Here is a 24410-nt window from a genome sequence, read left to right on the forward strand (position 1 = left end):
ATCTGTTATTGTCCTTTCCTTATGTGCTAACAACTTCAGTATCTTCATCCATGGGCCTACCTGTCCAACACTGTCTGGTCACTTGCCTGTTTCACTTTGATGGTAAGATGTGCAGGGGCAGGTGACATAGTTTATTTGTCTCTATCTCTCCTACCTCTACCAGCATCTAATAAAGGAGAGATTCTTAATGAACTACACTTAGGTTCTGAATAGTTCTGAAAACATCAGATGCATAAGTGATAGAATCCGTGTACTGAGAAGCAAAACCAAACAATCTTTAATAAAAAAGTAGCAGGCTTAACAACAACAACAACAAAAAAGTAATGCAGATTTTTGACTGTGTCTTTGTGAGACAGGATAGAAGGTCTGACATTTTCATTTCTTATCTGGAAGTTTGTCCGATATTTTATTTAAAGATTTATATTAAATTTTATTTGTGTATATGCATGTTTGTGGGCATGTGTGTGCAGTGACCTACAAGGCCAGAGGGCATCAGATCTCCTGGAACTGATTTCAGGTGGTTGTGAGGCACCTAACATTTGGGCTGGAAACTGAACTCAAGTCCTCTGGATGAGCAGCAAGGACTCTTTTTTAACTGCTGAACCACCTTCCAAGTCCTTTGCCCAACATTTTAAATTCTTCGTTTTCTTCATTGTCATTATCAAAATAGTTAATTATTGATATTTGAACCCATCTCTCGTCTTAATTCTAATGACAGCTTCAAGTGACAAGGACAGCCAGAATCCAATGCAGAGAATATAGATTTTCCTGCAGCCGTCTTGCCTTCTCATTCGCTCTCCATGTTTGGCAGTGTGCCTGATCAGATAGTGTAGGCTCAGAGTTCCTTTATACCTCTGTTTTGACTATATCAACCCCAGCACTTCTGGATTTACCATCTGGGCTTAGGATGAGGCTGTTGATCCTAGAGGAGGCCATTTGTCCTGACACAGAGTCAGTCTACTCAAACCCCCATCTGCCAGGCTTCTCTGGCAGGGCAGCTTTGGGGAATGGGGTGGAGGCATCAGCTGTTCAATTGCACAACAGCAGGCAAAGGCACTGATGTCCTGTGCCTGTAGCTGAGGAGGGATAGACCCTACTTCACTTCCAGGGATATCTTAACAGGGTCCAGTATGCAACAGCTGTGCTGGTTCAGAATCAGGGTCCCCAGAGGAATGGGACCAGAATGTTTTCATTACCTTCTTGTTTGTTTGTGACAGGGTCTGACTATGTAGTCCTGGGTAGCCTGGAACTTACTATGTAAACCAGGTTTGCCTCAAACTCAGAGATCTATCTGCCTTGGCTGCCTGAGAGCTGGGATTAAAGGCATGCATCATCACACTGGCCCCCTAACACCTTTTTAAAAAGTGAATAGCTAGGAGTACAGTCTTTAATCCCAGCACTTGGGAGGCAGCGGCAGCTGGTCTCTGCAAGTTTGAGGCTGGCCTGTTTCAGGGAGTTTCAGGCCATGCAAGCCTACAAGGTGAGACCCTCTCTGAAAAAAGAAAAACACTCTTGTAAAATTAAAATGAAAACATGTGTTATGGGCTAGAAAGATGATTTATTAATTAAGGGTGCTTGCTGCCAAACATTATTACTGAGTACAATCGCCAACAGAGTTTAATTACTTGGTCACAATTGTTAGAAGGGAGAACCAATTTCTGCAAGTTGTCCTTTGACCTCTACAGGTTCAACATAGGATGTACATGCCCATAGACACACACAATGAATGAATGCATACATAAATATAATAAAATTATTTTTAAAAGCGAATTATAAAAAAAACAAGCACAGCATTACAGAAGGAAGGCAGCACAGTGTTCTTCACCTTTAAAAGGAGTCTTTTTATTAATCTCATTTCCTTCCTACATAAGAAGAGCATCACTCAAAAAACAAACAACCAACAACAAAAACAATAACAAACACCACCAACAAAAACAGTAACAAAACAACAAAAACCCATCTTTTAAGACCCTGACTGGACAGGTCTTCTGCTGGTCTGGCTGTAATTACTGTTAGGGTGGATCTGTGATGTGTAGACTCTCCCATTCCTCTCTCACTTGGAGCTGTTAATGGCTGACTAACAACTTAGTTGGTGACTGAACCTGAACTTCACTCTTTGGGTCACCTCTGTGCCCAGTTTCTTAGCATTTGTAAAGCAGAGGTGCATGCTTCCAGCCTCTTCTGCCCCCAGAACTCTAAATTATGTGTCCGGGTGAGCTGTTCTGGGGGATCCTGGGAGACCCCTTCTCCAAGTTCATGCCTTTCTGCTTGTTTGGCTACCCCTTGCTCTCACATGTCCTCAGTGCTGTGGGAAGCCGCCACCAGGGAAGGGCCAGATGTGAGAGTGTCCGCTGCAGGCAACAGAGGGGACCCCCATACCCAACCCTGTGAACTGCACAGTATCCTTTCTTCACACAGAACAGGTGTGAAGCCCAGGGCCAGGTTGACGCACTTCCAAAACCTTAGGGAAACTGACAGGAACAAGGGAACCTCCAAGGGGCTACCTCTCAATTGAGAAAAATGAGGGTTCTCTGAGTCCAAGAGCTTGACCTCAGATCTCTCTTCTGTGACCACTGACGCTTTGGGCCTCACTTTCCAGCAAATGCAGAAACTCTGGGTTGGTTAAAGGCTTTAAGAAAAAACAGCAAACCAAGGAATCCACTTAAAAAATGGGGAACAGAGCTAAACAGAGAACTCTCTGTAGAGGAATATCGAATGGCAGAGAAACACTTAAAGAAATGCTCAACGTCATTAGCCATTAGGGAAATGCAAATCAAAACGACACTGAGATTTCACCTTACACCCATGAGAATGGCCAAGATGAAAAACTCAAGTGACAACACATGCTGGAGAAATTGTGGAGACAGGGGAACCCTCCTCCACTGCTGGTGGGAATGTAAACTTGTACAACCACTCTAGAAAGCAATCTGGGGAGGGGAGGAGGGAAGGGCTTATGGGGAGATACAAAGTGAATAAACTGTAATTAATAGAAAGAAAGAAAGAAAGAAAGAAAGAGAGAGAGAGAGAGAGAGAGAGAGAAAGAAAGAAAGAAAGAAAGAAAGAAAGAAAGAAAGAAAGAAAGAAAGAAAGAAAGAAAGAAAGAAAGAAAGAAGTAAGTTAAAAAATATTTGTTAATTAAAAAATAAAGAATGCTAATCCACCTGCAATCCGGTAAACTGAGGCTCTGGGCCGCCAGTCCCTCTGTCGTGCTAAGACCTTAGGTTTAGCTAGTAGTTGAGGCAGGGTTCGAACTTCTTAAAGAAGGGAAGAAGGTCTTAAGGACACTCACCTTCTTGACCCGCGGGCCTCCGGCTGGTGCCATGTAGCAGCTACTGTGCAGGCGCAGGTCCCGGTGGCGCCGGTCCCGGAAGCGCAGCGGTGCGGGAGCCCGCCCCTCCGTGGGAGGACTCACCCCTACTCCCATATCCACCCCAACCCAGGCTGCCTCCAGCCTAGGGGCGAGGTCTGTCTGTCTTCGCCATGCTCCGCTCGGGCTCGCTGCGGTTGAGGAGCCTTGCGCTGCGGGGCTCCCCCGGGCGCTGGACCGCCGCCGGCTTCCGGGAAGGGTGAGTGCTGTCTGCCGCGGGTTACTAGGAGGCTTCCAGGCAGGCTCCCTGGCTCCCAGGAATGGGCCGTGATTCTCCCGGGGTTACCTGCTAATTACCAGGTAAAACTATGCTTCTCGCTGGCCCCATCCCCCGGCCAGTCAGTGGTGAGCAGTGTCTCTAAGAGTCTACTGTGCTCAAAGAGCTGAATGCTCTTGTCTCTGTTTCCCTCGCACCTTGATGGTAGTTGTTATCATGTTTTGTTTTTAATGATTAATATGTCTTCGAGATTATTCTATACCAGGGCTTATTGATTTACCTTATTCTTTTTAATGGCTGCATAGTTTTTCATCTTATCAATATTCTATAATATAACTAAGCAGCCTACTCATTATCAATTAGACTGCTTCTGGTTGGTTGTTACCATGGAGAACATGACTCTGATATTTTTATGCACATATGTTTGGGCAATGTTTTTGTTTTGTTTTAAAATCGTTTTTTTTTAATAAAATTTAAATATTTTGTTTTGTTTGTTTTGATGAAAGATTAAAAACAGCGAAGTTCCTGTGAAATTCGGATACCCCTCTGCTGGGTACTTGTTTCCCACTTCTTCCTTGGCTCCCAGAGTAGGGTTGTGAAACCGAAAGAGACATGTAATTTTCCTGTAGTGTCTGTCTGTATGTAAACAAAGCTTGACAGTGTCTTTTGACATTTCTGTCCTGATGTCATTCCTGACATCATTCATGGTGGCAAGATGGGGTTTCTTTTCACAGCCTCACTCAACAAACACTATTGTGACCCAGTTTTATATCCTACGGTCTGCAAAGGCAGTTGTTGAGTTGCATCCGGCCATCCCTGCATCAACAGGTGTTTACATGGTGCCTGTGGTGTGCGGAGCAGGTATGGCTCCATCAGACACAGCAACTGCCTGTTGAGCACAATTTCCTCATCAACAAAGGTAGAACACTAATACTGCTCCGCCAGGCTCACAGGAAAGCCATAAACTACGAGTGAGTGAAGGAACGCGCGTGGAGAGATCTGTAAGCTATAAGGCATCACAGCTGGGACACTGCACCTAATATGGAAGGAAATAGAGAGGCATGGATCATCTGTCAATGTGCTTAAAACTGCTTATTCAAATACTGTGTAACATTAAAGTCTTTATTCACTACTATGTGAGTGTGTATATGCCATATGCATATTACACATGTGCATATATTACACATAATGCAGATACTGAGAGAAATCACAAATGTCACTTCTCTTCTAAAAACTGTAAGACAGGCTGGCTGTGGTGGCAAAAGCCTGAAATCCCAGCTCTGGGGAAACTGAGGCAGGACAATATCAACCTCAAGGCCATCTTAGGCTGTGTAAGATACGTACTGAGACTCTGTCTCAAAAGCAGAGCAACAAAAAAGACAGAATTCTAAGAGTTCTTTCTACAAGTTTGGCAACTTTTCTGTCAGTTTGAATTGTGTGTATGAATACAAAGTCACACCCCATGTTGCTAAACCTATGAAGAATATGTGAGTTTTGTCTGACAAACCTTGAAGGCAGGTTAGAATTTAGACTTCAAGACATTCAACAATTTAATCTTCGTCACACAAACATATTGCTTTTTCCCAAATAAGGTGTAATATGACAGACACAGCAGCTACTGTCATGTCAGTTCGAGGCAAGGTTCCTGCCTATTTTTTTCTCAAGTTAAAACATATTCTTAAGCCTGTACTGGTTGTTCATGCCTTTAATCCCAGCACTAGGGAGGCAGAGATTAGGTAGATCTCTAAGTTTATTCTTAGTTCTGTGAGACAAGGTTTCTGTGTAGCCCTGGCTGTCCTGGACTTGCATTGTAGACCAGGCTGGCCTCAAACTCACAGAGATCCATTTGCCTCTGCCTCCTGAGTGCTGGCATTAAAGGCATGTACCACCACAGCCCAGCTGGATCTCTGACTTTAATACCAGCCTAGTTTACATAGCATGTTCCAGGATGGCCAGGGCTATACAGAGAAACCTTGTCTTGAAAAGCAAACAAAACAAAAATAAACAAACAAAACAACAATCCTCATACTTAAGATGACAACTTTTGGATTTGGTGACTAAATAAAGCTTGGAGAATCTTCCTAGAATTCTTATTAATTCACTCTGTGACTTTCTATGTTAGACACTAATGGAATAAAGAGATTTATAATTAGGGAAAAACATAAGAACTAAGCAATTAATGAATCACATTCTTGGGCTGGAGAGATGGCTCAGAGTTTAAGAGCTCTGGCTGTTTGCCCTTCCAGAGGTGTTGAGTTCAATTCCCAGCAATCACATGGTAGCTCACAACCATCTATAATGAGATCTGTAAGCATACATAGAGGTGGAATACTGTACACATAATAAATCTTTTTTTTTTTTAAATCACCTTCTTCAGCCATGTTTCACAGCATTTACTGAATGTCCTTTGTGTTAAGGAGAGCCAGACTCTTAGGGCTTCTCCACATGCAACCTCAGAGCCTTTCAGAACCTGGCCTTCCCTGAGCTGAGTGCCCCTGCGGCCTGAGAGCCGTCATGTTCCAGCTTGCCTGCTTCAGTCTTCCTCATGTGCTGCTATTATTCGTTCCTGTAACTCCACCCCTTCCTCCAGAGAGCTTCATTGCTGCAGTGGCCACATTTTTAGTTCTGCTTGTTCACTTTCCTGGGTCTGTTGTAAGCTTCAGAGCTCTGAGGCCCTGTGTGTTCAGCTCCATGCACGGCAAGAACACAGGAAGTGTTTAATAAGTAAAGAGGAAGATGTGGCAATGACAAAGAAGAGCACTACCCTGCCTAAGAGCCCTGCCAATGCTAGAATCCCATCATGTAGGCACTTGTGTAGGGAAGGCATGCCGGTGTAGGGCTGAGATCAGATGTACGTACTGTGGGCATCAGGAGGGAGCTGGGATCAATGATGAATATGTTATTGACCTTGACTTCAAAAGGCTCACAGTGCAGTTTGGAAGGTCATCCTGCAAACTGATGACAGCTGAGAGAGGAGGATGTTTCTCCATCCATCTCTCTTTAGCCTGGAAAGCACTGGAGAGAAGAGGATCCACAGGTACCAAACTACATAAAGAGTAGGGCTTTTTCACAGATTAAATCAATGAGAGTGTGTTGGGGCGCAGGCATGTGCAGACCAGATGTTGGGTGCCTTGTTCAATTGCTCTCCAAATTGTTTTTTGAGACAGAGTCTCTCAATGAATAGGCCAGGAAGGCTAGCTAGCAAGACAAAAGGTTTTTCTTTGTCTCTACTTCACTGGTGCTAAGATTACCGGTGGGAGCTATCATGCCCACCTTTGTTTGATTCTTGGCATCAAACTCAGGACCTCGGGCTTGCACAGCTCCATGTTACCATGTGCCAGCTCCAGAATGTGCTTTTCAAATGAGGAAAATGATATCTAGATTGAGAAAGAAACAGCTGCTTCTGCTTGGTACTGCTCATTTCCTTTAGCTACGTTTGGGTTAGGTCGCCCAGTCAAGGTTCAGATGGCCCAGGTTTCTAAGTTCAAATTGAAGCCTGTAGGTGTGAGGTTCCAGAGACAAGCAGGAGAGGGAACCTGCTATCTTCATGTGAGTCATCATATAATACTCTCTTCCAGACAAGAAAGCCCATCCTCACCCCCAGAATGGAAGGACAAAGCAGAGACCGTGATCATTGGAGGAGGCTGTGTGGGCGTGAGTCTGGCTTATCATCTGGCCAAGGCAGGAATGAAAGATGTGGTCCTGCTGGAGAAGTCGGAGCTCACAGCTGGCTCTACCTGGCACGCAGTAAGGAGAACACTCAAACTGTTCTGTGCCCTGAAAACTCTGCACAAGTTTCTCCCATTCACAACTCCCCATATTGAGCTTTTCAGGGTATGGGACCCCCTCACCTCACCAGGAAGCATCCTGTCACCTGACTGATGTGCTTCCAGGAAGTGGAAAGTCGTTATTTGGATGGACTTTATGTTAAACATAAAGTTCTGGATTCTGGATTCTGATACAGGCTTTGCCATTTTCTACCCCTGTAACTTCCAGAAAGCTTCTTCAGTTTCCATTTTCTGTTGGTTCCACGTTCTGAGTTGGTTTTGCTTTGTATTCTACAGCAAAGTTTCATCCTGTAGCCAGCATAGGCCATTGCTGTAGTGATGCAGCCTGTCTTCACTGCACTAGAGAATTGCACACACACACACACACACACACACACACACACACACACACACATTTAATTTGAGGAAGATCTTGGCCTTGTTAACCACCTTGTTCCATAATCAGCATTCCTGTGGTGGGGAGAGAAAAAGGGAACTCTCTTCCAGGGCTTCTTGATGCTTGGCTGGGCACACACCCAAAACATGGGTCAGATGTCTGGATAGGAATGGATGTCAAGGCTGAATGTGTGTGAACGGTGTTGCCCAGTCCAGACTCAAGCTCAGTCAGTTGCAGTCAGCCCATGCACACTGGTAAGCCAGCACTCCTGAAAAGACAGCATCAAATCCAACTCTTCTCCCTCCAATCCGTCATCCTCAGTGTGGAAGGGAGGATGGGCACCTCACACCATCTGTCCATAGCAGTCTTCTCACCACAGGTGTCTTCTGTCACTGTCACTGGTTTCCCACCGCCTTCCTCCTGCCTGCTGAAGTCTGTCTCACCTCCCCAAACTAGATTTTCTATGTAGACTTCATGTTGTCCTTCTCTATTTTTTCCTTAGTGTGCAACTTAAGGTTACTATCGTTGTGATGAAACAGCAAATGTGAAGATCCAAAAGCAGCTTGGAGGAATAGGTTTATTTCACTCACAGTTTCATATCAAAAAGCAGTCAGGGCAGTTTCATCATCAAAAGCAGTCAGGGCAGGACCCTGGAGGCAGGACCTGATGCAGAGGCCTTGGAGGGGTGCTGCTTATTGGCTTGCTCCTCATGGATCTTCCATTTTGTTACAGCATGCATTTTATTATCACTCAAATCAAAAGGACATCATGATCAGTGTATTATTTCTATTGCTGTGAAGAGACACCACAACCATGACAACTCTTCTAAAGGAATGCACTTAACTTTTAGTCTATTGCCATTATGGCAAGAAGCATGGCAGCATGTAGGCAGATATGGTACTGGAGAGGTAACTGAGAGTTCTACATCCAAATCTGCAGGAAGCAGGAAGACAGAGTGAAAGCTGGGCCTGGTTTTGGCTTCTGAAACACCAAAGCCCACTCCAGTGATATACTTCCTCTAACAAGAGCACACCCACTCCAAAGGCCATGTCTCCCAATAGTGCCACTCCCTGTGAGACTATGGGGGCCATTTTCGTTCAAACCCTCACATTCTCTCAGAAGGAGGTCATGAGGAAACAAAGCAGTCCTTTCCTTCCGGAGTTAGTCTTGGTCACAGACAGAAAACACTTAGAGTGGAACCTGAGCCTTAAAGAAAAGAGAAACTTAGCCAGGAGTACAGAATGCAACAGGAACAGTCAGGGGATAACTCTAAGAAGGGGCACTAAAAAGAGTAGGAAGCAGGGGGCAAGGGTTGTACAGGGGCCTTGAGGTTAACCAAGCAAGGACAGTTAGGCAGAGGCAAAGGGAACTAGGTTCCCAGGGGTGCATAGACTGCCCCACACTTTCTGACAACTACATGGGTCAGGCAGAAGATACACATTAAAATTGGAATGACTTACTTGTTCACTGATTTGGTGTAGCTTACATTTCAGAGTAGATATACCAGAGTTAGATGTTCCACCAAGACAATATATGCACCTTAGCCTGAACTCTTTTAAGACAAGCAGGCAAAGATTTTTGAGACAATAGTGTTATTTTTATAAAATTGTATTTGTTTCTTAGTCTCTCTCTTAACTTGGCTATCACACAGATAATTGAGACTCTATTATTTTAACAAGGTTCACAGCCCAAGAACTGAGCAGTTATTACTCTATTCTTAACCCTCTAAGTTAATCTGGTTTCCTCCCGACATACATCCCAGAGACACTTGCACTTTGGAGGTTTCTCACTCCAGCTCCTTCTCCTGATCGCTCTTGAACCTCTAATAGTGGCTCAATTCCTTCTTCCTCCTCTAACTCCTCTTCCCCTTGCTGGCAGGAAGTCCAGCTCTATTCTCTTCCCTGCTCAGTGATTGGCTGTAAGCTGCTTTATTGGCGCATCAACAGACAATTGAGGAGCAGTGCATGCACAACAGTAAGACAGGAGATTCTTAGAACAAGGATTGCAGCCAGACATGGCGGGTACATAAATCAGCATTTAAATTATGCCTATTGTAGAATAGGCATAAACCTTATGTGAAATTAACTGTGTAAAATATTTTTCCTAATCAAAGATATATCAAAATAGTGGGGAAAGCACCCCAGCCCCTGTAGACAGGGCATTAAGCCAAATAGGGGACCACCATAGAGACCACTGGAGAGTCAACAGCAGCAACTGGGTGAGTTGTGCCCCTTGGAGTAAAGGACAGGACATGCCCTGTCCTAAGAAGTGATTCTGGGAGCTTCTACAAAGTCCATGAGTCTTCTCTGTAAGTAATGACATCAGGAAGTTCCCATGCCAAGAATTTTCAGCAGAGATATTTGAGGACAGGTTGAGAATGTGAAAAGTTGGAACAAGAGCTAAATGGACAGGCTGTGAAGGCAGTAATCCCAAGGTCCTTGGAATGCAATATGTTTTCTGTAATGTAAGTGTCCACAAGGTACAGCACAGCCTGAGACCAAATGTGCAAAGTGGGATCAAGTCTGCAAATCCCTAGGTCTTGCTCACTTTAACAGGGTTTTCTCATCAGTACATGACAAATGGCATCAGAAGCAGTTTTGGAGAACATGGTGGCCCACTTCCGTGGGAATGACATCATAGCACATAAAGATCTAAAGAGGGAAGACCCAAGGTGCTCCATTTGGAGTGTTGAAAGATAATCTAGAACTTTCTGCTTATTTACATACATAAGAAAGAAATTAAACTTTACTAATAAAAGTAACATCTGATATGATTGACATATTGCTGTGTGAGGCCACCATTGTGACTAGCTTCACTGAGACTTTAAGAAGTCTAGTGTGTGAGGAAAGGAAGAGGAGGGGATTGAGGTTGAGAGAAAGACTATGGAAAGACTTGTTACCTGGAAGTAATGAAAAGGGTTGTGAAATTTAAGTATGTGTTTCTTTTACAAAAAGGCAAGTGTCCCAAATGTGCTGACCTTTGTTGGTAAACCAAATGGATGTGGGTGATTTCTACATAGCAAATATATAAGCTTTAAAAGATATGTTTGGAAAAAACTTCAACCCAAAATTTACCCTGCCTACAAGATATGCAGGAGTAAAGATAGAGCAGAGATTGAAGGAATGTCCAACTAATGCCTGGCCCAACCGGAGACCCACCCCATAAGAGAAAGCCAGTCCCTGACACTATTGACGATATTCTCTTATGCTTGCAGATGGGCACCTAGCATAGCTGTCCTCTGAGAGGCTTCACCCAGCAGCGGATAAAAACAGATGCTGAGAATGACAGCCAAACATTGAGTGAAGCATAGGCAGTCTTCTAGAAAAGTTGGGGGAAGGATAGAAGGACCTGGAGATGACAGGAGCTCCACAAGGAGACCAACAGAGCCCACAAACCAGGATCCAGAGGACCTTGAGGAATCTGAAGCACCAATCAAGGACTGTATATGGACTGGACCCAGGCCCCCTTTACAGATGTAGCAGATGGGCAGCTTGAGCTTTTTGTAGGTCCCTTAGTAAAGGAACGGGGCCTGTCTCTGACATGACTCCGTAACCCTGCCAGGACACAGGGAAAAGGGGGAAGAAGGAGAGAGGGGAAGAGGGAGGGTGCTACAATCAAGATGTAAAGTGAATAAATAAATAATTGTGACTGCATTTACAAAAAAAATGTCTAGGAATGCAATTTAACAGTAGCACACTTATGTAGGATGTGTGAGCAAGGCCCCAGGCTTGGTCCCAGTGCTAAAGAAAAAATAGGTGTGGACTCCTCCTTCCAGGTAAGGAAGATGCTTTAACAAGAGAGGACAGCTGGCTTGCAAAAAGCTGTCCTGTTGGGAAGAAAGCATGTTAAAAGGTTTAGAAAATGTGGATATTATGGTTAGATTTTCTAATCTAAATCATATCTCTTAGGTAGAGGGCTCTCTCTGATATGAGAGATAGAATTTTTAATTTTTTTCTGAAAAGGAATTCTAGTAGGATTTGTTCCCATTTATTTAAAATACAAAGAGTGGAGTGTGGTATTTTCCAAGTTGTAGCAAGAACAGAGAGACAAGAGAATGTGATAGAACAGAAGGTTTCCTCAGACAGAAACCTTTGTGTAGGTCAATGCAGTGGCGAATCCTTGGGATAGAGGAGGAAGTTTAAAACACAGAGTACATAGCCAAGAGGACACTAGTTCTACTTGGGTCCGTTTTGGGTTGAGAAGCGTCTTGTGCCAAGTGCAAATGGCCTAGGAAGAATGTTAGTTGTCAGTGCTAGTTAATAGCAGTTGTCAACCTGACAGACTCTAGTGTCACCTGGGAGACACACCTCTGGGCATATCTGTGAAGGAGCTGCTAGGTTGTGTTAATCAAGGTGGGAAGACCCACCTGAATGTGGGTAGCATCATGCCATGTGCCAGGGTCCCCAGCTGAATAAAACAAAACAAAACAAAACAAAACAAAAAACAAAACTGAGACCCAGAATTCATCTCTCTGCTTCCCAAGGGCAGAAGCAGAGAAAAAACTGTCTTTCTTCTGTGCCTTTCCACCATGATAGACTACAATCCTCAATTGGAGGCAAAACAAACCCTTCATTCCTTAAGTGGCTTCTCATCTGAAATTTGTTCATAATGAGAAAAGAAACTAATACACAGAAAACTTGAAATTTTAAATGACAGAAAAGTGATGGTGGCGCTGACATTTAATCCTAGCAGTCTGTAGGCACAGGGAGGTAGATCTCTGAGTTTGAGGCCAGCCTGGTCTACAGCGTGAGCTCCAGGCCAGCCAGAGCTACACAGAGAAGCATTGTCTTGAAAAACCAGAGAGGAGGATGAAGGAGGAGGAGGAGAAGAAGAAGAATTACTTAATGCTAGCCTGGGCTACACAAGGAGACTTCTTAAAGAAAAAGAAAACAAACAAATGAATAAATAACTGAATGAACCATCCTAGACATAAAGCAAGCCTAGAACCAGGCTGTATTTTCACAGTTTAATCTAGTGTATTTACAGCTTAATAATGGGTTAATCACAATACTCTATCGAAAATGTGATTTATGAGCTTAATATTCAAAAGCTTTCTGGGACAATAAGTAAGACAAAAAATATTTAAAATATTTTACTCATCTCAAGCTCATTTAATGTTCTTCATAATCTCTATTAATATGGTAACCTATATTTACATGTTATGTGCATAAGAATATCTTAGTGGTTATGTGCAAACATCTGCGTGTAAGTATATAAATAAAAGATTTGGAGGCACTGGGATACATGACTGCTTAGGTGAGTGGCTGAGTTTTCTGCGGTAGTAGAGGCCCCTGAAAGACAGGAAAGATTATTAGACGCAGCGATCACACCAGGAGTTGGTATCCAACACATTCCCCATTCTTTAGCATCCTTTGATGCTTTTTCTAACTCCTGAAGTTTTGGTGTTTGTTTGTTTGTTTGTTTGTTTGTTTGTTTGTTTTCATACTTGGTAATCATCAGTGCACTACAGGGAAAAGTTTTCTTTTCTTGTTATTTTAAATTTATGTCAATAAGAATTTGCAAATTCTGAACTTACTCAAAAATGTATGTGTGTGTCCATGCATGTGTGCTTATTTGTTTGAGACAGGGTCTCATGTAACCCAGGTTGGTCTTGAACTCACTATATAGGCAAGGATGACCTTGGACTTCTGATCTTCCTGCTTCTACTTCACTAGTACAGGTGTGAGTCCCTGAACCTCACACCTGGCTTCCAAGGGCTATGCTTCTGAAGGGTTCTGTCTCTTTCCTTTCTTCTTCTCTATCAACTCTAATGTTTCTTTTTTCAAGTCAAAGCAGGGTCTCTTGCTAGGAAGGCCTCTCTGGCCTTACCAGAACCTGGGATTCTGAACCTGTAAGCTATCTCTTCAGCTCCCTTACTTCTTACATCCCAGCTCTGTAGCCTAGCATTTAACCATGTACCTGAAGGATAAAACCAATACTTTTTATCTTTCTCAAAATTTTTATTTGCTATATCCATGTTGCAGTCACAGAACAGAAAAACACCATGTATTCCACATGTCCAAATGTCACAGAACAGTTATTTAATTAACAATAGACAGTATGCAAGATTTGAATAATTTGAATGCAGTAGAAGCATGATGTGGATAACTGAATTTTAAACACAAATTAAAAAACAAATTAACATTAAAAAGAAAACTGATAACTAGTTGTTATGGCTAGGAAACCCCATTTGCACTCTTCCTGATTGTCCAGCAACAAAGAAGAGAGAGAAACATGGCCTGTTGTTACATGGATATTCACTTTCAGTAAGAGGATTAACTTTTTCTTGGCTATGTGTTTTCAAAAGAATTTGTTCCCTAAACAATGTACACTGAGATAATTGTCTTTAAAGAGTCCATGTGGTTCTTTCAGATGAAAATTCTTTAGCCCCTGATTTCTAGGGCAGAGGAACAAAGAATACACTCTATAGTAGAATATAGTGAATGTAGATAATGGAACCTTCTGGTGGCCTGGTGTGGTGGTTTGAATAGGAATGATGCCCATGGGCTCATATATTTGAATGCTTGCTCATTAGGGAGTGGCACTACTTGAGAGGGATTAGGAGATGTGGCCTTGTTGAAATTGGAGGAAGTATGTCAGTAGAGGTGGGATTTGAGGTTTTAAAAGCTCAAGCCAGGCCTAGTGTCTCTCTTTTCTCCTGTTGCCTGTGGATATGTATATAGAATTATGCATGCTACCATGCACCACACCATGATGATAATGGACTAAATTTCTGAAGGTGTAAGCCAGCCCCAGTTAAATGCTTTTCTTTTATAAGGTTTGCTGTGGTCATGGTGTCTCTTCCCAGTAATAGAATACTGATTAAAATACCTGGATTCACCCAGGATATGGCTTACAAGACCTGCAGGAATAATCAAAGCTTTGGTCAATACTAAAGAGCATTCATTTCCTCACGGAGTGGGTAGAAGATACATTGAACAGAATTGGGGTCAGGGGCAGATGACCCCAGAGATGTGTGGTTGAATGAGGAAATTTCATACACAGACTGAATATCAAACATTAAAAGGAAAAGAGAGGATTTGTTTGGCCATGATTCAAAAACCCTGCCAGCAGTCCCTGTAGTGGAAGCATTTCTCTATTCTCACAGGAGCTGAGTTACACAGTGGCTCAGGAAGCGAGGTGGGACTTTTGTCAGAAGCACCACTTGTCTGTATGTTAGATACTTCAACAAGTTTAGATACAAGCCTTAGGTTTCTGGTCTGTAAATGGTGATTGACTAACTTTAATAGGAATAGTTTTTAATTTCAGAGAATCAAATTCCCATAGGAGAAAATTACAAATACTCCTAAGTAGATTTGAGTTTGAACAGATTGTGTTCTGATGAGCTCTCCAAGATAAATTAGGTGAAAAATGAAACCCCAGAGACTTAATTAAGAAAACTCTTGTTTTGTGCAATTGCCTAGAATTCTTGGTGTGGATGCTACAGTGCATCTGTCAGAATTGATGGAAGGGGCTACAGCATTTCTAATATTTAGCAATTTTTCCAAAGAATAATTAATCTAGTCAATACTTATTCAACAAATATGTGTAGGTGCTTTCTATTTGCTTTCAGAACAGGATATTTGAGTAAGTCTCACCTGTTTGCCACGCTCTAGTCACCAGAAATTGTAGTTTGGAAAGGGGACAGAAGAGACTCCATTCAAATGTGAAGTGGAGATCAGATTAAGGACTTGCCAGTCCACAGACCTTCTACTTTGGGGAGCATACCTGTGAGTTCCTAACTCAAATCCCTATCACTTGCCTCACCCAACATTTTCTAATACAAGTTCACTCTTGAAACTTTCTGAGCACTGGAGGGACACAAGTGGAAACTTATACCTGGCCTCTGATGGTTCAGAATACACAAATCTTGTTTCATTCACAAAGTTATTTGGAATACTGTGTAATATAATGTATATATAAAATGTCCAAGAAACAAATAGATTTCTTTTTTGTTAAGACCAAGGTTCTCATAAGAAGGCATTATTATCTATATGCAAATATCCAAAATTTAAAAATTCAAAATCTATGTTTTTATTTTTAAATTACATTTAAGTAATTAGTTTTTTTGTATGTGTATGTGTATGCATGCACTTGCCATAAATGAGAGGACAATTTCTGGAGTTGGGTTCTCTTCTCTTATTGCCCCGTGGGCTCAGGTTTGGTGGCAGGTGTCTCTATCTTCTAAACCATCTTTGCTGGTATCCAAACTCAAAATCTAATACTTCCAGTCCCACACATTTCAGATAAAAAGCAGTCAACAACAACATATGTTCTGAAACTCCCGCCTAACTCACTCCATTTTACCCTTTTCCTCGTGACTTTTGGCTCTTCATGGGCATGTCTATTGGTTGGCTGTCACTGTGTTTGTATGGTTGAAGCTGCTTTGTATACCATGTGGTGAGCCATCTGTTCTAGGGTCTCACTGCCACAATATGTCCTTTCCCGCATCTACCTGATCCATCTTCATGTCTTAGCTGCATTAAATTGCTTCTTAGTAGAGAAGTTATCAAAACTGTACAAAATAATCAACTTATTTCAGTATTTTCTTCCTTCCCTACTTTTAAGGCAGGTTTAACAACTTACTTTCACCCTGGGATAAACCTAAAGAAAATACATTATGACAGCATCAAACTTTACGAGCGGCTGGAAGAAGAAACTGGACAGGTAAATGCATTAATGTGAAGTGATCTGTGAGGTCAGCCACTCAGATATAGAATGCATGCTCAGTGCTTGCTGTGGGAGAGAGAGGTTACGGTAAGAACCAGGCTTGATTTTAACATCACTTTAAAGAGTATTATCTAGGTAATTGTTCTTTTCTTTTTAAGGAAGAGATAATAAATAGTAACTTTAAAAACTTTGTTTAGTCAGTTCCTATATCTAGAAAATGAAAAGTCACTGCTCCTAGGAAGTAGCGTGCATGGGGTCTGATGGTGTGGTGACTGTCACCTGGCGAAGATGCAGCGCACCCCCGCCCCTCATCTTTCCTTTTACTTCTCATACTGTTTCCTAGTCTCAGATGAAAGGTTCCTTCATGTTCTTGTTCTTACTGATGGCCACTAAAGCTCCCAGAGTCTTCAGAATCAAGACTAAAGGCTTAGCAAGGTCTAAGTCACCCATTCTTAGCTAGGCCCTGTCTGACTTTCTAACATTTTCTCTTGCCTCTATTTCTTTCTTTTTTCTATTATTCTCAACAGCTTATAATTCTGGCATGTTCTGGAAACTCTTTGCTTTCTAAGCTTGTGTTGTTTTCTTCCTTCCTGTTCTGACTGGAACCACCTTCCCCTCACCCTACAAAGAGAGCCAACCCCTTGTGCTCTAGCAGCATGTATGCACACTGTTTTAGCACAGGTGTCCCACTGTCATTGATGTGCCAGCAGTTGGTCTTCCCTGCAGAGTGTGAGCAACATGAAGGCCAGGACTGCTCTCTTTAGTGTGGCCTGGGGCTTCACCAAAACTTGTCCAATGGAAAGACTTTAAGAGATGCCAAATGAGTGTTAGCTGACGATCCTCTCATCATAGCAACACTTTGGTTCTCTGTAGTACCTCCTTAACCCTTCTGGCTTCTCCCTTGCCAGGTCCTGCTCCTCCAGCCTGTATTCAGCTGGACGCTCTTAACTGTTTATATGTTAACTGAATATCCTTTCATAAGGTGCAAATATCTTATGTAATATTTTACTCACCACATGAGAAATTTCTCTTTTACTCACTTGATCTTTCATTGTGCTGAAGAACTGTTTGAGTGCCTAAAAATAACTTACTTCTGGGCTTTTATTGAATTATTGCCACAGGTGGTGGGATTCCATCAACCGGGTAGCATCAGGCTTGCTACAACTCCTGTAAGAGTAGATGAATTCAAATATCAAATGACACGGACCAACTGGCATGCAACAGAACAGTATATTATTGAGCCTGAAAAAATCCAAGAGATGTTCCCTTTACTCAACATAAACAAGGTATTTATTTGAAGGGCAATTTCCCTTTGTCAACTTGAACTAAAATTATCTAAAACATATTTTAAAGAGTTAACTAAAAGTAGAATGCATACATCTAGAATGTCAACATTAGATGATTGATGCTAGAATGTGGGCAAAGTACAAGGTGAGCTGTTATTAAATGATGTATGCAGGGCAACAGAAACCCTTTTTTTTAAATTTCTGCCTGTGACAACTAAGAAAACAGTTCAATACCTTTCTCTGACCTTAGTCATTTCTCAAACTGAAGTGTTTCTACACACCAGCTGTCTACTGGGGAAAAACAACCTGCTATGATGATTCTAGAAAGGGGTTACTTAATTTCCAAAGTCAAGAAGCCCTGTGTTATATTTCCTCATATATCCCCTGGCTCCTAGCTGCACTTCCCTCTCAGACTGGGCCAGATACAGATCTAGACTAACTTTGAATTTCATCAAGATAATCTGATTGACAGGGAATTTAATGTTTTCTTTTTTCTCCTGGATAATCATCTCTTGTTTACATACTGGTAGCAGCATTAATACTTACTACAGTAGTATTTATGTAACAGAGACCATGCTAAGCCCTTTCTATGCAAATTCTGGCTATTATGACCCAGAAAACAGAAGCTTAACTATTTCACATAGTGGGAAGAGTTTGTTGCATTCAGAAATTCTAGAGGATATTGTCCCTCCTGGGCATGGGTAGCCAGCAGGTTGTTCAGGGAAGGCAGCTATGTTTCCCAGCTAGTGACTAGGTCAGTAGCTCCCGTTTCTGAGTTTGTGTAACTGCTGTGGTTGCTGGGATGTTGTGGTCTTCTGAGCTTTTACAAGCTGCAGGGGCTCCTTGTGAATGGGTTTGTATGATGGCATTGTCTTCATTAAAATCCACCTCCACTACACTACTAAGAATCCATTCGTATCTTTTTTTATGTCAACTCTGAAACACTTCCCTGGAAGCTCTCTTCATTACAGATTTCCCCAAAGATATAGGCAATGGAAACACATGGACCAGGGCAGAGTGCCAAACCTAATAGACATGGGATCACTACAACAAGGACATAGCCATTACAAAACACCAGTGTAGCATTTGCAAGTCATCAGGAGTGTGAATGCCCTTAAGACCCAAAGTATCTTACACTGGATCCTTAGTATAAGGACTAAATTTTAGGAAAAATTCAGACAAAGAAGAGCCTAGGCTCAGACGGTATCTCTGATAGAGTCTAACAGGTACTTGAAGAATTAATATGAATCCTTCACAAAGTCTTCTAAAATTAGAACTGAATATTTCCCAACACAACCTATAGTGCTAGTATGTCTCTGATATAAAAACCAGACAATAACATCAGAAGAAAAGACAGACTGTTGTTTTTATGTGAAAGTCTTTTAACAAAAATCTAGTAAATTGAAATCACCAGTATACCAAAAGGATTCTAGCAAGTGGGGTGTTTCAAGTGGAGTATGTCTGAGAAATGCAAGGTTGTTTTAAAGTTTGAATGTTAACCGATGTAATAAAGGGCTAAGAGTGCAAAATAATCCAAACAGACACTGAAAAAGACATTTATCAAGGCTCCTCAGTCATAGTTTGTTAGTATGATGTTCTTGTGGAATGTATACAATTTACCCTTGTTCATTCAAATGCTGATTTCTCTACCCCACTATCTGGCTTCCATTCAGACATTGCATTGTGATGTTTATTCTAAGCATCACTTGTCTCAAGTTTGTGTAAACATGCTACCATTTGTTCTCTGTATTGCCAGTAAAAACAAACAGCCAATGCTGAGCAATGAAGAGAGTAGGGTCTGGAGGGGAAGAGAATGAGAAGTGGGAGGAGAAATCAGAGAGGCAAGGACCTGGAAACATCAGGAGAAGTGAACCAAACCTAAAATATGACTAAAAAGCAAGGATAATGTGGGAAATCTGAATGGGAGGAAGCTATGCAGGCTTGGAGGTTTAGGATGGAGTAATAATTGCCCAGCATTGTGCTCTAGGTCAATTAAATAAATCATAGTCTCTGTATGGTGATTTAGTTATATGGCTGGTTTAAGAATAACCATGGTTTAACTAAAAGATAAATCAATATTATATATTAATAATCAAGAACAATAGTTGATGGTAAACTCTTGTCAAACAGAGATCTCACTATAGCATTTGCCGTGCTCACTCTGTCAACTCACCTTACCCTCTTTCCTCCTGAAGCCTTAACACAGAGCAGCTGTATAAGAAGTCATCACTGGATTATGAATGAGTATAAATTTTCATCAAGCATATATGTTTGCACATATATATTGAAATCTAGTGCTTTCACTAGGCTACCACTCTAGCGCTGAACTATACCACCACCTCATTTTTTGTTTTTGGTTTTGAGTCAAGGTCTCCCAAAGCTGCCCAAGCTGCCCTTGAACACAACCTATTCCAGGCAGGTGCTGAACTTGAAATCCTGCCTTGGCATCCCTGGAAGCTGAGATTACAGACCTGCACCACCAGACCAAGCTGATATCGGATATATAAATTTATTTAACTATAAATTCATTTATTTATTTACAGTATTACAGTATTTACAGTAATAAATAAATTTATTTATTTACAGTATTGAATAATTAAATGTTATAACTGATATGTCAACTAGAATTAGATTTGGCTTTGAACATGAAAAACTGAAATAATAATGCTTCTGTGAGTTTAGTTTTCATTCATTTAAGCATTTGTACTGGATAGTTTTATGTCAACTTGACACAAGCTAAAGTCATCTGAGAGGAAGGAGGATGGGGACGGGTTCATCCCATTGTGGCAGTTGCTATTCCTGGGCTGGTGGTCCTGAGTTCTATAAGAAAGCAGGCTGAACAAGCCACAAAAAGCATGCCAGTAAGCAGTACTTCTCCATGACCTCTGCATTAGTTCCTGCTTCCAGGTTCTTCCTCTGCTTGAGTTCCTGTCCTGAGACTCCCTTTGATGATGAACTGTGAGATGGGAGCCTAAATGAAAACAAAACAAAACAAAACCCTTTCCTCCCCAAGGAAGGGACATCATGGTGTTTCATCACAGCAATAAAAACCCTAATTAAGAAAGCACTGAATAGTCACTAAGTCATTAAGACTTCCATGATCAAGTCACCTTCTGGATCATTAGTTTTTCTTCTAAGGGTTTAACTCCTGTGTCATTATTCCACAATGTCCGTTAGAGTCCAGTCATCACACATAATCTAGTCCCCAGGATAGAGAAATGAACAAAGATGGGCATATGCTAGTTATCTTTTGCAGTGGCTCACAAAAGCTGCCATATAATCCTTTCCTTTGCCTTTCCATTGGCTAGAATTTAGTATTAGCTTTATCACTTAAATTGGAAACTATACTCTTTGTTCTTAGTGGCACATGCCCAAGTATTGGAGACCATTGCAAGGCTTTATCAAAGTGGCTTGTTATTGTGACACATTATTCAACTCTCATTGTGACTCTTGATCAAGTCTGAGGATGACTTAAAAAAAAGTCATACCAACTGCTGTCAAGATGCTTTCCCTCCACTCTACTATGCATACCTCCAGTAGCTGATATACTTTTAAAGTCTAGTTTTATTAAACATTTGTCAGCTGGCTATATTTGCATTGAGTAATAAAGATACCTTTCTTTGAATACTAACTTTCTTATGGTTGATTTAGATTTTGGCCGGACTATATAACCCAGGAGATGGTCACATCGATCCTTATTCTCTGACAATGGCCCTGGCTGCTGGGGCTAGGAAATATGGGGCCCTTCTAAAGTATCCTGCACCAGTGACATCTCTGAAGCTCAGGGAAGATGGAACATGGGATGTCGAGACGCCACAAGGATCAGTGAGAGCAAACAGAATTGTGAATGCTGCTGGTAAGCCACCAGCCCGCCCTCTGCTCCCTGTCCTCTGACCTCCTACCTCTGACCTCTGCCTAGCTTTATCCTCCATCCTCCCTTTCTACTGCCCCAGTTTCCATTCTCTCCTGCTCCAGATTCTGTCCTGACAACTTAGGCTGCTTTCTTCTTTCAGTTTTTAATCTTTATCCTTTACTGGTTATACTCATGACCAGATTCCAGGAACTAGGAAAGAAATTCAGTCAGCAGATGCCTGTTTAGAACATTTGAATCCCAGCCCTCAGCACTCGGGAGGTGGGGACAGGATCAGAAGTTCAAAGTACTTCTTGGCTACATGGGGAGTTTGGGTCTAGCCTGGGATACTTGAGACACTGTCATAAAACAAACAAGCAAGCAAACCTAAATCCCTCTGTTCCAATTTCTTACTATATAACTGTTCTTAATTTACTTTTTCAGGTAGATGCAATCATTTCTGTTTTTTCATTCTCTCCCTTATCCATCTGGATTACTCTGACTAGTAATAAATAATGTATTAATTAACCCTTTCCTCTGAGAACATTATTAAACACATTTCAGTCTTGTCTTTAAGTTGTTCTGTTATAGTTCATGGAAAGCCTAGTGGTATATGTGAGATAATCTAATGACCAACCCATTTCCTATTTGCATGGCAAGGCCCAGTAGAGTCGTAGCCATTGACTGAGCTTGGTCTTTAGATTTTTATGCTGAGATACTTTCAAACCTGGTAGCTGCATGTAAAGTCATTTTCTATCCTATCCCTACAGAAAAAAAGGTTCTGTGAAAATGCTGTGCAGCCAGAACTTGACTTCTCCTTCATATTTTCTTTTCTTTTAAAAATAGTCATTTATTTGTTTTCTATGTGTCAGTGTTTTGCCCAGATGCATGTATGTCTACTACGTGCATGCCTGGTGCCCTTGGAAGCCAGAGAACTCATCAGGTCTCCTGAACTGGAGTTACAGATGGCTGTGAGTTGCCATTAAATTTTTGGAATCCCAGGCCCGCTTGAACAGCCAGTATTTTTAACCTCTGAGCTATCTCTTCAGCTGTAGTTTTTATTTTCTTACAGTTCATGATAACTCATTTAAGCCTAAAATAATCATGAGGCAGCAAATACATTTTTGAGCCCTTGTTTAAATTATTAAATAAAAATGTTCTATATTATTTTTATTATTATTATTGTTTTAAGAAAAATGATATACTATGAAGAGACACTAAAATCATGTATCCTTACAATTCTTTCCCTAAACTACAAATCTGACTGATGTTAAGTTTTAAAACAAAAACATTAATTTGTAAAAATTACATTTTTATAAATTTATTTTGGAGGGTTGAGACCTGTGCCATACTATATGTGTAGAGGTTGAAGTACAACTTGCAGGAGTTGGTTCTTTCTTTCCACAATCCCAGGGCTCAAATTCAGGTTGTTAGCCTTTTCAGCACCTTTTCCTGCTGAACTATCTTCTCAGCTCCTTAAAAAGTCATGTCTTCAACATTTAAAAGTCTACATTAGTATTTCAAAGTCCTGTTTACCATTTAAAATGCTTAAAATATTGTTCTTTTAAATACGCTTGAATGGCTGGGCATGGTGGGGAAGGCTTTTAATCCCAGCATTCAGGAGGCAGAGGCAGGTGGATCTCTGAGTTTGAGGCCAGCGTAGTCTACAGAGTGATTCCAGGACAGCCAGGGCTACACAGAGAAATCCTGTCTCAAAAAAACAAAACAAAACAAAAAACTAACAACAGCAAAACCCAACCAACAAACCAGAACTAAGAAAACCAAAAATACTTGAAATTAAAAATATTATAAAACTTGCCTAAAAAGTGGAAACAATTAAATAAAAATTATACCTTCAACTTCCCCTTGGCTGTCTGTCTGTTGCTCCTCTGTCCCTCTGTCCTTGGGAACATCTAATCCAAGTTACCCTAGAAGACTGGACTTGGAAAGCATTCATTCATTTTTTTTTTCCCCACCAAATAAGGAAGTTCTCTGTAAGTTTTCAACTTTTTATAGTCTCTTGAATTGACTCCTAAAAGCATTTGGCTACTTTTATAGTGACCGCAAATACTGAGACCTCCATATCCAGTGCCGGTGGCAGTCATTTAGTAATTGATAACTGTGCTCATTTTAGGCTAGCTATCACAGAGGCCCACTGAGTTTTGTTTCAAATTAATGCTTCGGAAATTCATGCAGCCATAATGTACATTTCAAGAAATAAATAAACTCAATTTAATACATTTACCCACTGCTTTTCTAAAATGGAGAAAATTACTTACATAATAAGGCACCATTGTAATTTTTTTTTCCTAAATCACATACTATGACATCTAAGGCATTTCTGAAGAGCCAAGTGAGAAGTGTTCCAAATCTGACCTAAGCCACAAGCTGGTTATCAGGTAGAGGTTTCTATGTAGCTGCGAAATTCTCAGGTGATGGGCTTGGAAAAGCAGTGGAAGAAACAACGCCATGCCCTCCTACCCCCCACCCCCAACACACACACATATTTCCTAGAAAGACAGCTTCTAGGGACCTAATTCTAGTGATGGCCCTGCACGGACTGGGTATCCTTCCTTTGTGCTTTGCTCGTCAAAGCTGCCCAATCACCTTTACTCTTTCTCCATGCTATTCTAGGAAGCTCCTTGCTGAAAGCTGTGTGAGCTATCCTCTCAGTTCCTAATTCTTCGTCCTATTTATACCAAATCTTCAACCTATAGTCTATCCCTCCCATTTTCTCTTCCTTTGCTTTTCTTCTGCTGGAGCAGAGGTTACTGATTACATAATAGTAGCCCCTGGGAAGTATGAAGGAGTGTGTGTGTGTGTGTGTGTGTGTGTGTGTGTGTGTGTGTGTGTGTG

General features: G+C 41.5%; 2 protein-coding genes across 3 annotated transcripts in view; one reads left to right on the plus strand and one right to left on the minus strand.

The window, feature by feature from the left end:
* LOC129669996 (S-methylmethionine--homocysteine S-methyltransferase BHMT2) overlaps positions 1–3424 on the minus strand; it is a 17534-nt gene extending 14110 nt beyond the window's left edge. Inside the window, exon 1 of one of the 2 annotated variants that reach the window (XR_008719112.1) lies at positions 3290–3368. Coding sequence is in view for 1 of the 2 variants with exons in the window: in XM_055598365.1 (XP_055454340.1) it covers positions 3290–3424 (135 nt within the window). In the remaining variant the exon portion in view is untranslated. Of the gene's footprint in view, positions 1–3289 lie in introns of both variants that reach the window. The other variant, XM_055598365.1, reaches the window with a different exon arrangement.
* A 10-nt stretch (positions 3425–3434) lies between these two features.
* Positions 3435–24410, plus strand: part of Dmgdh (dimethylglycine dehydrogenase) — a 73852-nt gene continuing 52876 nt past the window's right edge. Inside the window, exons 1-5 of the mRNA XM_055598363.1 lie at positions 3435–3566; positions 7163–7331; positions 16317–16415; positions 17540–17704; positions 21356–21560. Coding sequence (XP_055454338.1) covers positions 3481–3566; positions 7163–7331; positions 16317–16415; positions 17540–17704; positions 21356–21560 — 724 coding nt within the window. The 5' untranslated portion in view covers positions 3435–3480. The remainder of the gene's footprint in view (positions 3567–7162; positions 7332–16316; positions 16416–17539; positions 17705–21355; positions 21561–24410) is intronic.

Source organism: Psammomys obesus, unplaced genomic scaffold (assembly GCF_907164565.1).
Source record: "Psammomys obesus unplaced genomic scaffold, mPsaObe1.curated_primary_1811, whole genome shotgun sequence".
Classification (NCBI taxonomy): domain Eukaryota; kingdom Metazoa; phylum Chordata; class Mammalia; order Rodentia; family Muridae; genus Psammomys; species Psammomys obesus.